This window comes from Xenopus laevis, chromosome 7S (assembly GCF_017654675.1).
Source record: "Xenopus laevis strain J_2021 chromosome 7S, Xenopus_laevis_v10.1, whole genome shotgun sequence".
NCBI classification, from domain to species: domain Eukaryota; kingdom Metazoa; phylum Chordata; class Amphibia; order Anura; family Pipidae; genus Xenopus; species Xenopus laevis.
Genome location: NC_054384.1, coordinates 31,294,453 through 31,310,636, shown reverse-complemented (window position 1 = coordinate 31,310,636; position 16,184 = coordinate 31,294,453). Strand labels below are relative to the sequence as shown.

Sequence of the window (16,184 nt, the reverse complement as noted above, 5' to 3'; positions counted from 1 at the left end):
CTGCCAGAAAGCATTTCTCTCCTAAAGTGCAGACACAAGTCACATGACATGGGGCAGCTGGGAAATTGACAAAATGTCTAGCCCCATGTCAGATTTCAAAATTGAATATAAAAAAATCTGTTTGCTCTTTTGAGAAATGGATTTCTGTGCAGAATTCTGCTGGAGTAGCACTATTAACTGATGCGTTTTGCAAAAAACATGTTTTCCGATAACAGGATTCATTTAATTGTCTTTGCTGTGCTCTGTTAGCAGCTGGCGAGACTTTATTACTATTTTAAAATTATAGTTTCTCACAATGTATGGTTGAGATTCACTGTAATTGTAGCTTTTGCATAAGTTCGTCCCATACACACAGAGTTTTATGCCCTGATTCTTGATGCGTCACCATTCTCATAGTCATCCACTTAATGTTGTTTTGAGTATATGAACAGCTGGCCAGAGTAAAACTAACATCCTCCTATTATTAAAAGGAATGTAAATATGGAGAATAAGGATGTCAGCAATAACGTCACTCCTGTAAGAAATCAATTACTAGGGCAGTATTTCAAAATACTCAACCATGTTTGTCTTTATGATGATGCTCTCACTGTTACTGTATATGCCACATACTTATTTCTCTAGGAGTCACCAATGCATTTCTCTCTCTAACTCTTCCTACTAAAAGGTATTCCCTATTATTCATTGTAACTTCTTCCGTCTAGCAATCAGTTTGACCTTCCAGTCCTGACTCACATAGGCTTTACAATTCATGCACCATCCTTTGTCCTGGTAATATACATTCATTGAGCATCACCTCCTGGAACCTCATTGCCAGTGACAATATTTTTTTTGATCACTTGCCCTGTACAGTGTTTCTAACGCCTGTTCTGAATTACAGAAAGGCCATCTCCCTTAGACTCCATTTTATCCAAATTATAAAAAATGTATTTCATAATAAAACAGAACCTTGTACCAAATTAAGATAGAACTAATCCTTATTGGAAGTAAAACCAGCATATTTGGGTTTATTTAATGTTTTACATGATTTTCTAGTAGATTTAAGGTATAAGGATCCAAATTACAGAGCATTCTGGATAATAGGTACCATGTATAAATGCTCCCTCAAAACCAGTAACCAACTCCTTGACTCATCCTGTAAATATATTGTTGACCTCTGCCCAAGTCACAAACTTCACAGTTTCTTCCATTTCACACCTCCAATTTGCCCTGTACCATTTATAAAGCCAAACGATTCTGCACTTCACTAGATTTTCATCTCTGATAATGAACTGATGAATAGCAATCTACTCTCTACTGAATATTAATATTATTTGTAGGTAGAGATGAAACTTTTTTTGTTCAATGTTCATTTTCACCAGATACTATACTATCAATAAAATAGGGCCTCATTAATGTAGGTACTAAAATTTGATTTGAGATGGAAAATGCACCACTGGTGGGTGATCCTGATGGATAAATTTCTTATTCTTTAGATTTTTACTCCTTTCATTGTGGCCAAAACACACAATGCTTGGCAACATGGCAACCTCCACCATTGCATTTGGTCTGAGCACAACAACCTGTTGTATGGTGTAGTGTTTATTTTTATGTCTAATAGAATCACTGTTCAGTTATAAAGCAAATGTGCATATTTGTCCACTGAAAGTAAATTATGGCTCCCCTAATTTAACCAATGGACAAATATAATGCACTTTGTCAACATACTTTCAATTAATACCCAGCTATATTCTTTTCTTTTCCATTGATATTGTTATTTTGCCTATATATAAGAAAGAATAAGGTAGGACAGCTAAGAAATAATTATATCTCTGGTATGCTTGCCTGCCATTTGCACTGCACACACTGCCATTTTGAAGTGCATCCACAAGATAACAAATTGCTTCTCCAAAAGCCATAACATTCCTTATCATGATTTTTGGGACAGTCTCTGTTTTGCTGTGGATGCTTCCTAATAGTGTTCAGATTTGCTTCAAAGCTTTCGAAAAGCTATTATTAACGCATTCTTGGGATTGTTTTATAGACCTGATGGCTGCACCAAGACACTCATATACAAGTGTAATCTGATGGCAGGGCAAACGAGAATATTAACATATAGATGTTCTACAAACCAATTACAAAGACTTTAAACATGAATATCACATCCTCTATATTGAGAAAAATGAGTGCTCAGTTAAAAAAAAAAGACTAATAAAACTTGCAAGTAACCAACAAGAGATCAGAAAGGTCAATGGAACGAGAAGAATTTGTCTACAGGCAGCATCTGGTGCCCAGATAACTCTCACATAAAAACCCAAAGACATCAGCATTGCATGTGGCATTTTCAATAAACCTGAAGCCTACATAATAAAGTTAAGTTCTGCTCATCACTGAATAGTAAAGGAAGATATTATTATTATAATATTACACTGATATAGGCAATTTAATGTTTTTCTGGTTTTCTGAGATAATCTGGCTAAACAGTATTTCTAGAATACATTTAAGGTGGAAACTAGCTCTACTGGTAAACATCAATTAATGACAAGCATTTAATCTATAAAAACAATTAATTTATGGAAACTGTTATACTTTCCTGCTGTTTAAATTCCAGAAATGTATCAAAGGTGCATCTCATGCGTGACAATTATCATGAAGATGGAATAAAGAAAGATCAGCAATGTCCATCTAAAATAACTTTCTATAAATAGACATGTGGGTAAAACATTGATTGTCCATAGGTGCAATAGGGCTCATTAACAAAGTGCAAAAAACTAGTACAAACCTTGCTTTTTGCACATTTGTTCCGTGCACTACGCTTAGAACCCTTGGAACAGGTTTTTGTACTCTGAAAGGCAGTGAAACACCTATGCTTTCCTTGCACTTGTGTCTGTGGCTGTAATGAATGAGCAGTTAGATGCCAATAATTTCAGTGGAAAGCCCATTCTTAATTCTGTCTTCCAGGAAATGTGCCCCTATAAAACTCAAAGTCTAATGTCCATTGTACCTACAGTAGGTACACTTGCAATAACCCCAGGACAAAATATGTCTCTGAAAATTGTGTCCCATGCGTGAATGAAATAGTATTGTGCAACAAGTCATCTTTTTTTTACCTGTGGTTAGGGTTGTCAGCCATCCCCATGCTTGACCCTGCTTTCTCTGTCTGTTGGCCTGTAGCTCTGTAGCTGCATCACCACAACCAACCCCTTTAACCCCCCCGGATGACTCTGATGGATCTTCTTGAAAAGCTAGAGAGTCAATCCCCTGTCACATAATATGGCTTAATTGAATAACCAACAATGAGCAACCAGTTATATGTATCCTCCCTGGATATCAATGGTAACACCCCAAGATTCCCCCAAGATATGAAACAGGGCCTCATAATAACCCTAGCCTAGCAATATTAAGGTTGTATTTTTAAATCAATGTGCTTGAGCTTTCCCCCACATGCACCAAGTACTATAAACAAAACAATGAACAATAAAACAACAAAAAGACAATAAAACAACTGAAAATAGGAAGTTTGCAAAAACCTCACTATGTTCAAGAGGGTGAGAACGTAGTTTTGCACATGCTCTTTTCCGTGGAAGCGCACAACGGAGTCATCCACTGCCAGCAGAACTTCAATGTTGTAGTCATCTTTCTTGGCATGACGCTTGTTTCTGTCTTTTTTTCGTAGTCCATCTTGTATCAAATCCAGGGAATATGGGAGATCACCAACTTTATTCCTTGCAACTAACAGAACATAAAAGATCTTTACTTGTTTGGAAACAAACAGCTAAATAAGTGCCAACAGTAATGTTTCCATGCAACTGTATAAGTAATGTTTCATATCAATAAAAAACTAGGAAACATGAAGTACATACACACTCACAATAAAATATAGAATTGCTCTCACATTGATGCGCTATAGGGCCAAAATATCAGACAACATATTTTCTTCCCCTTGGCTCTTCAGCTACCTGCTAGACTGCAAACGAAGTAGGGATACACATAATTCCAAATTGTTAAGATTTTAAAACTGCAAACCAAAGAGATTTGAATAAATAAAAAAGGCACTTGACTGAGTATTCAGATTTGCTTTTTCAGCACATACGTTTAAGTCCATTTCCAGGCTTTCAAAAAGTGCTAGGGTTCGGCAGAATAAAATAAAATAAATCCTTAATCAAAGGACTGTATCTGTAAATATAGTATGAGTGACCTGCTGCCACCTGACATTCATTCTACTGGGAACAAAATGACAACACATTAAGCCAATGATTGCTTTTAGTGAGCTAAAGAGACAAATAGCTTCCTCTGACACCAATGGACAAGAATAGGAATAGAAGCCTTATAGTAGTACAGCAGGTGCAAGAGTAAAGTTCCCAGGATACTCCGACCCAGCTGAGCTAATATGGGGTGTCAAAGTGCACAATGGTTTAAGGATAGGCACAGACTATACGCAGAATACACTCAGCATTTCTCTGTAATGCAACATTACATTTTATAACACATAAACATATAACGTCAATTATGACCAAAAGTGCAGTTGCGGACCTGCAAAATTGGACATAGTCTGTTGTGCATAAAATCCCATTCAATAAAGGTACTTGCATCAAAAGGCACTCCTTCATAGTTTCACTCGGTGCTGCTGCATTCCTCCTGCCTCCTGTTCTCAATTTAGTGCAAGTCCATCTATTGATATTTTGCAATGTTATATTCATTGTAGGGATGTACCGAATCCTGGATTCGGTCTGGCCTTTTTCAGCAGGATTCGGATTTGGCCAAATCCTTGTGCCTGGCCAAATCAAATCCAAATTTGCATATGTAAATTAGTGGCGGGAAGGGAAATCACGTGACATTTCATCACAAAACAAGGAAGTAAAAATGTTTCCCCCACTTTTTCCTTTGCCTGCCCTTATTTACATATGCAGATTTAAATTCGGTTTGGTATTCGGACAAATCTTTTCCAAATACTGGATTCGGTGCTTCCCTAATTCTTTGTTAGTTTTTACATTGCAAATTTAATTTGTACCTAGGCCATTTTAGGACCTGCTTGAAGGTTGTCTGTGTTGGCATGTCTGTGTTGCTTATTCTAAGCAGTTTTTTGTTGATTTTTTAAACCTTCCCAGTCTGCCTCTTTCTGACCTGCATCTGGTTGCTGGAGTCACTGACTACAGATTGACTCTGAGGGATCAGTTTTTATTATTTATTATTATTATTATTATTCCTTATTTGTAAAAAATTTAATTCTGGCCTCTGCCTTTCATCTCCTATTATGACTTCCTAAATGCTGCCTGGTTGCTTGGGTAAATGAGCTATAGTAACCAGTTACCAGATAACATTCCAATTGTGACAGCTGCACAACAAACACAGGGCATGTGGTGATAATGATGCAGTTTTTGCATGTCAGTATAACACTGAAGGCAGATATGATGTTTGCATTTCCAAATGTTTACTTGTTGCACATGTGCTGTATATTCTGCAGCTGTCCAAATTAATCTGTCAGTTTACCTTTGATTAACTAATAATACATTATAGATAGACATATTCTAAAACATTCAAATGAATGCCTTTTTTTTGGTTTTTAAATTAACATTGCTATTCTGCCTCATTTTACTGCTAAAAATGCTGCTTGGTTGTCAGGGTCACTGACCTCATCAAACAAAATGTAAACTGTAAGGGGTTCTTTTTATTGTCATTCTAGTTTGTTATTGCTTAGCTGAATGACTGTAACTAGAGCTTAGTTTGTTTGCATTTCATGCATCACATCTCAAACAAAAAGTCAGTCCTTTTAAAGGGGTTGTTCACCTTTAAATTTACTTTTAGTATGATGTAGAGAGTGATATTCTGAGACAATCTAAAATTACCCTAGCAACTGTGTTTTGATTTGAATAAGAGACTGGAATATGAATAAGAGAGGCCTAAATAGTAAGATGAGTAATAAAAAGAGTCAATAACAATATATTTGTAGCCTTACTGAACATTTGTTTTTTTTAGACGGGATCAATGACCCCCCATGTGAAAGCTGGAAAGACACAGAAGAAAAAGATCATTAATTTGTTTGTGAAAATCATTCACAAACTATACAAAATAAACAACGAAGGCCAATTTAAAAGCATTTTATAACATACTAGAAGTTAACTTAAAGGGCTTGTTCACCTTACATACTTTTTTCAGTTGAGTTGTTTTCACCATAAACAAAGACTTTTTTGAATTGCTTTCCATCTTTTATTTTTTTACAGTTTTCCCAAAATTGAAGTTTAAGGTTTAATGTTCCTGTCTGTGGTGTTTGAGTCTGAAAGCCCAGTGATCCAGGAGCATTTCATGTATTTTTTTGTCCTTTGGATCTAATGTTTTTTTTTTTTTTTTAAAGTTTTTATTTTTGCATTTTAGATTAACACAAAACAGCGAATTAAAGAGAAGAAAGCAGGAAAAGAAAGAAGGAAGAAGAAGTGGAGCAGGGAGAGGAGAAGGATGTTCATACAGTTATACATCACATGTCAAAGTTGATTATGTTAAATGACAATAGTCGTATTGTTCTCGTCATGAAATGATACCCAAGTGCCCCAAACTGCATCAAACTTCTGCGGGCAACCTCTGGCAAGATATGTCAGTTTTTGGTTAGACAATGAGTTATTTATAAGACTTCGCCAGAAGTTTAGCGATGGTGGGCCAGTAGCTTTCCAGTTGGATCTAATGTTTAACTGGTAAATTCTAGAACCAGGTCATCCTTCCTCAAAGCTTATGAGATAACTGCATCACTTGATTTGAATTTCGGATTCTTAAACATTGTGCTGCATTGACATCAGCTAGTTTTTAAAGTCACATTAAGCCCTTTGAAGCTTCAAACTCCTGCCAGATACAAATTAGCAAAATCTCTTTAATCACTCTATTTAACTGGAACGCCTTAGAGATACATAATAAAGCATGATTATATCTGTAGGTTGGTTAGCGTTCATGTCATAGCTTGCCAGCTATTCCACCTTTTGTAACATATTCTCTGGGTGAATTACGGTTCCTCTAGTTTTATTGATGCTATGTTTTCTGAGCCAAACAACAAAGGAGACTGCAGTTTACTCAGAAGGCTTACAGGTGCAAATCCAATGTAGCACAAAAGCAGAAGAAAACCCCACATTTGTTTACATAAAGAGCTTTGGTTTAAAAGGTGAAAAATAATCTTTTCTAGGAAAAACAAGATTGTTCCTGCATCTCTTTTACCATCTCAAACACAGCCTCTGTTTTGACTTTACAGAAGGCTATGTAGACCCCTCAGCATGCCTGGACCCTCCCTGAACTCTATACTTTTGTAGGAATTTTTTTTTACTATGGCAATGATATGTGATAGGTCTCTAGCAACTGCAAACTGCTGAACGGTCATCTTGGGTTTGTCCTCTGACACAGCTTAGGAGGCAAGGGAAGCCAGCATTAATGGTGACCCTCCACATTATCTGATTGGTTTTGCTAAAGCAGTAATGCACATTTCTGTAGACCCCTAACTTGAAATCATTGCCATCACAAGGTTTCAAAATTGTTTGTGAATAGAGATCAACTTTCCCCATAAGTATATGGATACATTTCCTTTTGTTGTCATCTAGAGATGTAATATAAATCTACGTTTAATTTCATTTCTTTGAGATAAATCATCGACTCTGAATCGAATACTTTTCAGTAACTAAAATGCATCACATGGCTTTCATGACTAGACAACAGTGGCAAAGTAGCGAATGCACAATATAATATCTGAATATTCAGAAACCAGAAAATACCAAAAACAGACCAAACATAAATGCCCTTTCGTTAACACATTATATCATACTCAAAAGGGAAAGTTTGCATTTACCATACACGTACTGTATATTAAACATGGAAGTGCAATATTTGCATTGGAACTGCAGCAATAAAAAATGCAGTGATTCTTCACTTATATATATGTATTATTTTCTTCAGTTATTTGCCTTTCTAGTCTACCTCCATCAGTGCCGAACCAAATCACATATGCGCCTTAGGCAGAGCTCGCTCATTCTCGCCACTCCCCCATGGAGTGGGAAGGAAGGGTTGTCACACAGGAGCTAGAAGAGCCAGGGGATGAGGGTTGTCACACCAGAGCTAGAAAAGCCACACTGGAGCATGAAGAGGTGAATGATAGTCCAGAAGCTGCAAACTACGGGGTAGACAGCCAGAAGAAGTACCTGCCTGGTGCCCCAGTATCATCGCATCCTAGGCATGTGCCTATTCTATTCACCCCTAGTTCTGGCCCTGAGCTCTGTACAAATTGAAATTTAAAAAACATAAAGGCTCATTTACAAATACAGCATATGGTGCAAAGTGTCCTTTTGTGATGCAAATCATCATGTTTTTTTTCCAGAATTCCAGTGTCAAGGCAGCCATGTGTATTGCTGTTGGGAGGAACACTATTCCTTTAAAATAACAATGATATGATTTTGGATAGTACAAATTCAAACTGAGAAAACTGTAAGAGAGATCCCAAATTGATACATAAACTGCAAAACTAAAAGATGAAGAAATGGCATAGGGGTAATAGTAAGTAAATAAAGCCACAAATATATTTTGGAGATGATTTCCCTTCAAAACAAGTTTAGTAACTAAAAATTAGTAACCAATAATCAAATTTTAAACATAAATAATATATTTAACTTAATACCCTCAATAAGTTAGTAATGTTAGAAGGTTGCCATATATAATGTACATTTAAGATACCTTCATTGTGCGCTGCCTCATGATTTCCTGTTTTATTTTGATGAACAGCAGATCTTCTATAGACCACATGTGCACGTCCATTTTCCTCTTCATCTTGTCGTCCTTTTTCTAATGGTTCAATGAAATATTCAGTCTCATCAGTCCTTATCATGCCAGCCTGGTACAAACACAATGGCCACAATTAAATCTGACACATTGTCTGTATTACTAATTAACAAACCATTGCTTAATAAACCAAAAGATGAATCAAACTTCTATGAATGATATATGAAACAAAACCCAGATCCATTACAAGGTGCTTGTGGCTTTATAATATAAAAATCAACTGGGGACACAATGAGTCACAATGAGTGGTGAGTCTAATTAGAGAAAACATTACAGAAGAAGATTTGGCATGTGTTCATACCCAAATGTCTGGGACGTGAGCTTAGAACGTTGTGCATCCCACCATAACTAGACCTATCTGAACAAATGGAACTCTCAAAGAACCTTGCAATGGGTAATTGGTCATTAGTGACAGGGTCTATAATCTTCTGGAGAACAGAAATGATAAAAGGAATTCTTGAGCAAAGTGCAAATTAAGCAGGAGTCAAAACGACAATAGAAATACAAGAATGAAGAAACCTGACATAAAGTAGAAGAATTTGACATCGAATTTGACCCAGTTTATAAAGATAAAAGGAAACACATAATGCAGAGTTGCCTTAACCCAGTTGAACCTATATGAGCCAGTTGTTGCTCTGTGCCCTGGGGTTGCCACCTCCAGCTTTGTAAAATTAAAAGTAATAGCTTACAGAAATGGTTGGGGTAGGGAAAGAAAGTTTAGAAACTATATGGAGATATTAAGACATTCAACAGTTCCCTACAAACTATAAATTATTAACTGAGCATTGCACTTGTTTAATGGTTAAAAAATTATGTGATTTCTTTTGCCTCAAAATAACTGCTTTTTCCACAAAATATTAATTACATTTACTGTTCACTAGCAGAACCAACAAAAGACACCATCTTGTGTGGGAAAACACTATCAATATGGAAAATGCTTTCGCATTGTGCATTTTTTCCAATGCTTCATATCGAGTAAAGTATTCTTCATTGGCGTAAAAAGAAAATCTCAGCCTTTTATTCAACCCATTTACTTGACTCTGATAACAAATGTTCCACACCTTTCTGCTTCATTTGTTTATCAATATTTATATACAGTACTAGTTAAAAAATAATCTAAGACTTGTTCTAATATTTATTTCCTCCAACAGTGTCCTTTTTATGACCCAGCTGACACCCACTGCAATTTCACTCCAAACTCACTGCCCCATTAAAATGCATGACAATATCATGCTGGGTGATCATGGCCACAGCTTTATTAACAGTGCAAACCATCATTAAACAATGTATCAAAATAGGCAATAACATTAAATGAGTTTGGAAGTTGACTACCAGGAGGACCCTGATGCCGCAGTCCTGGTGAGCCAAAATGATCCAGTCCGACCCTGATGAGTCATGTGACACAAATTACTGAGCACCGATTATTACTTTTGATTTCACTAGACACCATTTATAAGAATATAATCTACAATCTGGTCATTTCCTATGGGACCAGACTGTAAATTATATAGTGAATAAACTACCCCCTCTTGTAAAATATAAGGATATTATAAATTACAGAGGAGTTTCATGACCATAAAAAAAGGCTGAACTCTGAGGTAACTTCTAATATCCTCACATTTTGCAACTGGGGGTACTTTATTATAATACACACTGAGTCATGTGACAGAAATGACGATGATGATTACTTAATCATCAATAAATGATGATGATGATTACTTCAACGTTTCGGCTACCAAACTCTAGCCGACTTCCTGAAGATGGCTAGAGTTTGGTAGCCGAAACGTTGAAGTAATAAACCTTCACCACGCCCCCACTAACCACTTCTCCACCCATCAGTACAAAGGTCACATGGACACCAAGGGGCCTGCATGGGTGTTCAGTGGCCCGCATATAGGTATACAAAATTATGCTGCTGAAATGTTTGTCTGTGCAGGGGTGCAATCCGTTATCCAGAAAGCTCTGAATTAATCAAATGATCAAAATTTTTAAAAATGATTTCCTTTTTCTCTGTAATAATAAAATGCTAAATTGTACTCGATCCCAACTAAGATACAATTAATCCTTATTGGATGCAAAACAATCCTAATTGGATTTTATTTCTGCCTGAAATATTTTTAGCATAAGAATAGAGATTGGAATTATTGAAAGACGCCTTATCAGGAAAACTCTAGGGGGTAAATTTACTAAGCGGCAAAAATTCGCCAGTGACGGCTTTGCAGCCATCGCAACACTTTGCCAGGTCAAAATTCTCTCAGACTAAAATATGAAATTGCTTACAGGGAGCCGAAAGCTGGCGAATTTTCGCTACTGTTACTTTGGCAATGCGAGCAAATCGAAGATGCGCTAGCATTCAATTTTGCCTTGCGCAACATCATTAGAGGTCTACGATCAGGATAATTTGCATACGACAGGAAATTTAAAGTTGAATGGACATATATATTGCAGCAAATACATTACATTACACAAGTCCAGGGAACCTTAAAAAAGAAAATAGAGTTGTTTTAATGCCCTACACATGAGCCCACTGTGCAGTTTATGTTCCATATTTTAGAAAATGTATGGGGGAACCCGATTACCCAAAAAAAAAAGGACTTTTGCAGGCTATCACTCTGAAAAAAGGAAAAGATGCAGCGTTTTTTTGTACTTAGAAACTTTTTCCACTAAAAAATATGATGTAAGTAACAGAAGAATGAGGAAAATATATGCACTCCACTTTCCCTGGTCTGAGCTGGCGATGGCAAGTCTGGCGAAAGAGGTAACATTCAGTAAAATCCACATCTTAGTAAATTTGGGAAAATTCGCCTGGTGATAGAGTGCGAATCACTGCTAGCATCTATCTCCTTCGCTAGTGAAGTGACGCCTGCGCCTCTTAGTAAATCGGTGAAGTCCCTGAAAATGGTAACGCTGGTGAGTCTTCGCCAGCATTAGTCACTTTGGTCTTTAGTAAATCTGTCCCTATTGGAATGCAAAAACTGTCATTTATAGCAGCGGCAGTTAATTTTATTATACGCTCAGCTAAAAACCAGTTCAATTGAATGTACATTAAGTTTTAACTAGGATTCCAGTAATAGAAACATTTACATTTATATCTCTGAATGGCATAATGCTGGCTTTCTACGCAGCCCCTTTCAAATAAGACGTATGGAAACATACAACAAGCTACATACAATTGCTACATACAGTGTGAGGGCTTTCAGACTGAGAGGAAACTTGAAGCGCAGACATTTGCATTGACTTTGAGATGTCCCCTGGAGGGTGAGTGTCTCACAGAGTAGCACACACAACCCAGGAACTTTATTTAGAACATTAAATAAAGGCATATTTCATTGGAAAAGCCAGAAAGTGAGTCCTTTCTGTTTTCATTGGCAAACGCCTTCTGAGAATATTTTGAGATGTCATGATGCCTCAGGAATTATAATGCAGAGAGGCACCTGTGAAAAGCTTATATCTGGCATATTACTAGGAACTGAAAACTTTATGAAGTTCAGGCTGCATCCATATGGGATTTGTTCTCTAGGGTCATATGGCCTGCGTTACGGGAAAAGACTTACGCACTTTAGGATTTGCTTGTTAAAGGACCAGTAGCACAAACAGTGGGATTTTTTTTTTTTTACATTTAAACTTTTTAACTATTGATCAATCAATCAGGAATGGTATTTGAAATCCGCTCTTCTTGTGTAACAACTAAACCCATTGTTGCCTGTACAGTTTATCTATTATCTACTGAGTAACCATGACTTTTACCCTCTTCAGTGTAAATGGCTTGCCCCATGGCGACACAGCAGCTTATTTATTCAAACCGTAGTAGTGTATCTGAAGCTAACATACAGTTTTGACCAGTGAAAGGTAAAGTTGGACATAAATTGTTCACCTTTACGTTAATTATAAGTATGTTATAGAATGGCCAATTGTAAGTAATTTTTCAATTGGTCCTCATCTTTACAGTTTTTGCCTTTTTCTTCTGACTCTTTCCAGCCTTCAAATGGGAGTCACTGACCCCATCTAAAAAACAAATCAGCTTGAAAAAAAGACCCCTCCAAATGAAACCCAGCAATCCATACACACATTGACATCGACCCCTCCCATAAACTATATAAACCCATATCTAAACTAACTATAGAGTTTAGTATCACAATAGCCTTGGATATTATATGTGTCCAAGTAATCACCCAAGCCACTCTTAAAGGAGAACTAAACCGTTAATTAAAAAAAACCCTACCCACCTACCCTACATAGACCCCCCTCCCTGCTCCCCCCTCCAGCCTAGGTGGTACCTTTGGTAAATGCCCCTAACTCTTTACTTGGTGCAGATGGTACCCCTTGGTGCAGATTCAGGGCATCGCAGTTCATGGGCGCCAACTTCTTCTCTTCGTAATGTTTGGGTTTTCTTCCGGCACTTTGCCAATTTCCGTGACTTTTGGCAGTTGTTGGGAAACTAAAGATTGCTCCAACTGAGCATGCGCCGATATGCTGCTCTCTTCCCGAAGATTACCGAAGTGAAGAAGATGGCGTCCGTGAACTCTGCTGCCCTGAAACTGCACTGAGGGGTAAGAGTTAGGGGCATTTACCAGAGGTAACAGCTAGGCTGGGGGGAGCAGGAAGGGGGTATGTTTTTTTTTTTAGTTTAGTTCTTCTTTAAAGGCATTAACAGAATCAGCCATCACAACATCACCCGGCAGTGCATTCCACAACCTCACTGTCCTCACTTTGAAGAACAACCTACGTTGCTTCAAATGAAAGTTATTTTCTTCTAGTCTGAAGGGGTGGCCTCTGGTACGGTGATCCACTTTATGGGTAAAAAGGTCCCCTGCTATTTGTCTATAATGTCCTCTAATGTACTTGTAAAGTGTAATGATGTCCCCTCGCAAGCGCCTTTTTTCCAGAGGAAACAACCCCAACCTTGACAGTCTACCCTCATAATTTAACTCTTCCCTCTAACCAGTATAGTTGCACACTTCTGATTGTGATTATTCTTATTGGACAATACATCTGTAATTAAGTTTGGGATACCTATTTTGGAAAGCTGGGGAGAGCAAATCAGTTTTATGGAAGGTATATGTCCTCTTTTAAAATTGTTATTGCAATGTTTTATTTTTCGTAATACAATGGTTTCCAGGTTTTTCTTTCATTTATGAAGTTCCGTTTGTTGACTGGTTGCTGTGGCAAGATCAAGAGTACAGGTATGGGGACTGTTATCCAGAATGCACAGATAGCGGCTCTTTCCATAATTTGGATCTTCATACCTTAAGTCTACTAGAAAGTCATGTAAACATTAAATAAACCCAATGGGCTGATTCTGCTTCCAATAAGGATTAATTCGATTTTAGTTTGGATCATGTACTGTATATTATTACAGAGAAAATGGAAATCATTTTAAAAAATGTAATTATTTGAATAAAATGAAGTCTGGAAGTATTTTACTGTGTATTAGTATTAATCTAAACACATAAAAAGGCAATATGGCTGATGTCCATTTCTTTTGAACTAAATTCAGTGCAATGAAATGTAAAATGCGTAACTTGAAAGCAAAATTCTGAATAAGCCATGACCTATTAAAAAAGGGCATGGAAATAATTAGCAAACAAATACCATAGCAATGTGTCTCTAATTTAATGAAATTAACATTTCTTCTATTATTTATCTCCTGACCACATCTCAAAATATCCATGCCTCTAATCTCTCCTAGTTCAGTTCAAAAGGGACGATTAACTTCCCTAAAACTGACTTTTTTTTCACCCTGGCTTTCTAATATAGGCACCCCAAACCAGTGTTGTATTGGGGCACCTGGGGCAGAGCAAAGACAAACTGGTGGTGGGTAAATTATCAGGATTATTAGGTGGTAAATTAGGACGACCAGCCCTTAATCTTTCAGGACCAGCAGATTCTCCAGTAAGGATCATACCATTACAATATGTCAGTGAACACCATGTTATTTAATACAGGGGTCCCCAACCGCCGGGCTGCGGCCCAGAAGCGAGCCACGGACACCGCTGAGCCCAGTGCGCAAAGAAGAGGCGCGTCCAAATTTGCTGCCGACCCCGCCCCCTGCCAACCCCACCCCCGGTCCTCGCAAAAATTCAAAATTTCAGAAGCAACAAAAAAACTTTCTAAAGGTATCAAGATGTAAAATAAATGTGCTTAATGCATTTAGCAAAGGCAATGATGTTAATCACCATTTATTAGATAAAAGCGAGATGACAGATATAGTGGTGGAGGCAAGATTTTGACTGGAGAGACCACTTGCTTGTGTTATGAACTCCTGACTTCATACACTGGTAAGGAGTAAAGTCCAATGAGATTCAGAGGAGAACTGAATGGTTCGATATGCTCATAAGTAAATACTTTCTCTGCCCTTTTGAGTTGTCACATTGTTATGCTTTTTAATGTAAAATTCAGGAAAATGTAAAATAAGGGTAAGATATTATGCATTTTATATTGGTAGGACCACAGGAATGTAGTCCAAAAACTTAAAATCAGGGTATGTAAAACTGAGGTTTCACTATATGATTATGATATGGTTAATTACATAATCATCCTAGAGGCTAAAGTTGTCATTCAAAACACAATCTAAAGCCCCCTAATGGAGCTAAGGAATATTATTTTGACCCTATGTCCATCTTAGCACCCCCTACACTCAGGGCCATGTCACATGAATGGTTTTCACTGCTGGCGTATTTACACCAGGGGAAAAAAACGAAGATCTGCTTCCTTCTGCCCCAACATCAATGTTTTTGTGTATGTACATACGTAGATGATCATGGGACTGATTTCAGAGCAGAAACACAAAAATTATTAATATATTTTTGCACTGAAATTCCTCCAGCAAGGGAACAGATCAGCGATTTCTCCTCTGGTGCAGATACACTGGTTCAGAACATGCCTCATGTGATATAAGCCTTAGTTTGTCTAGATAGTATAGGCCACTAGTAGCTAAGCTAATATTACAGTGGTGGTCAATGTGCAGTAATGTATGGTTTTTCTATTACTTTTATTTATGGCAGTTATTTATATTTGCTCAGATTTTTTTTTTCAGAAAATGTGCCCAGGAAGAAAGCCTTCTTTGACTCAATAGGCGAGTGGCTTTTATAGTTCATGGTATACAGGACTGGCAATACATTTTTGTTTATGCTGAAGTTGTTCATGTCTGGGCTATTTATATGGCAAGTAGCAGCAGACACCCTTTTGTGTAAGGTAGGTGTAAACTCAAACTCGGAAAAAAGGGGCTACACAGGGCTAGGAGTCAGGGGATTACACTGTAACAGCAAGCTTATAAGAGACTTGCAGTAAGCCTTTAAATCAATGTATTCATTTGTGAAAATGCTTTACTCAGAAGGAATGCATTTAGAGTATACTTGCTTGCAAGAGAGCACATACCTTAGATATATTCTTTGCAATAGGCACTC

At 37.3% G+C, this 16,184-nt stretch overlaps 1 protein-coding gene across 2 annotated transcripts in view; it reads right to left on the bottom strand.

Moving 5' to 3' along the window:
* The window catches only part of adamts14.S (ADAM metallopeptidase with thrombospondin type 1 motif 14 S homeolog), a 79,056-nt gene that overhangs the window by 52,091 nt on the left and 10,781 nt on the right, over positions 1 to 16,184 (bottom strand). For both annotated transcript variants that reach the window (XM_018227576.2, XM_018227577.2), the window contains exons 3-4: positions 8,674 to 8,830; positions 3,512 to 3,708 (exon numbers count right to left, since the gene is read on the bottom strand). In XM_018227576.2, the coding sequence (XP_018083065.1) occupies positions 3,512 to 3,708; positions 8,674 to 8,830 (354 nt within the window). The remainder of the gene's footprint in view (positions 1 to 3,511; positions 3,709 to 8,673; positions 8,831 to 16,184) is intronic.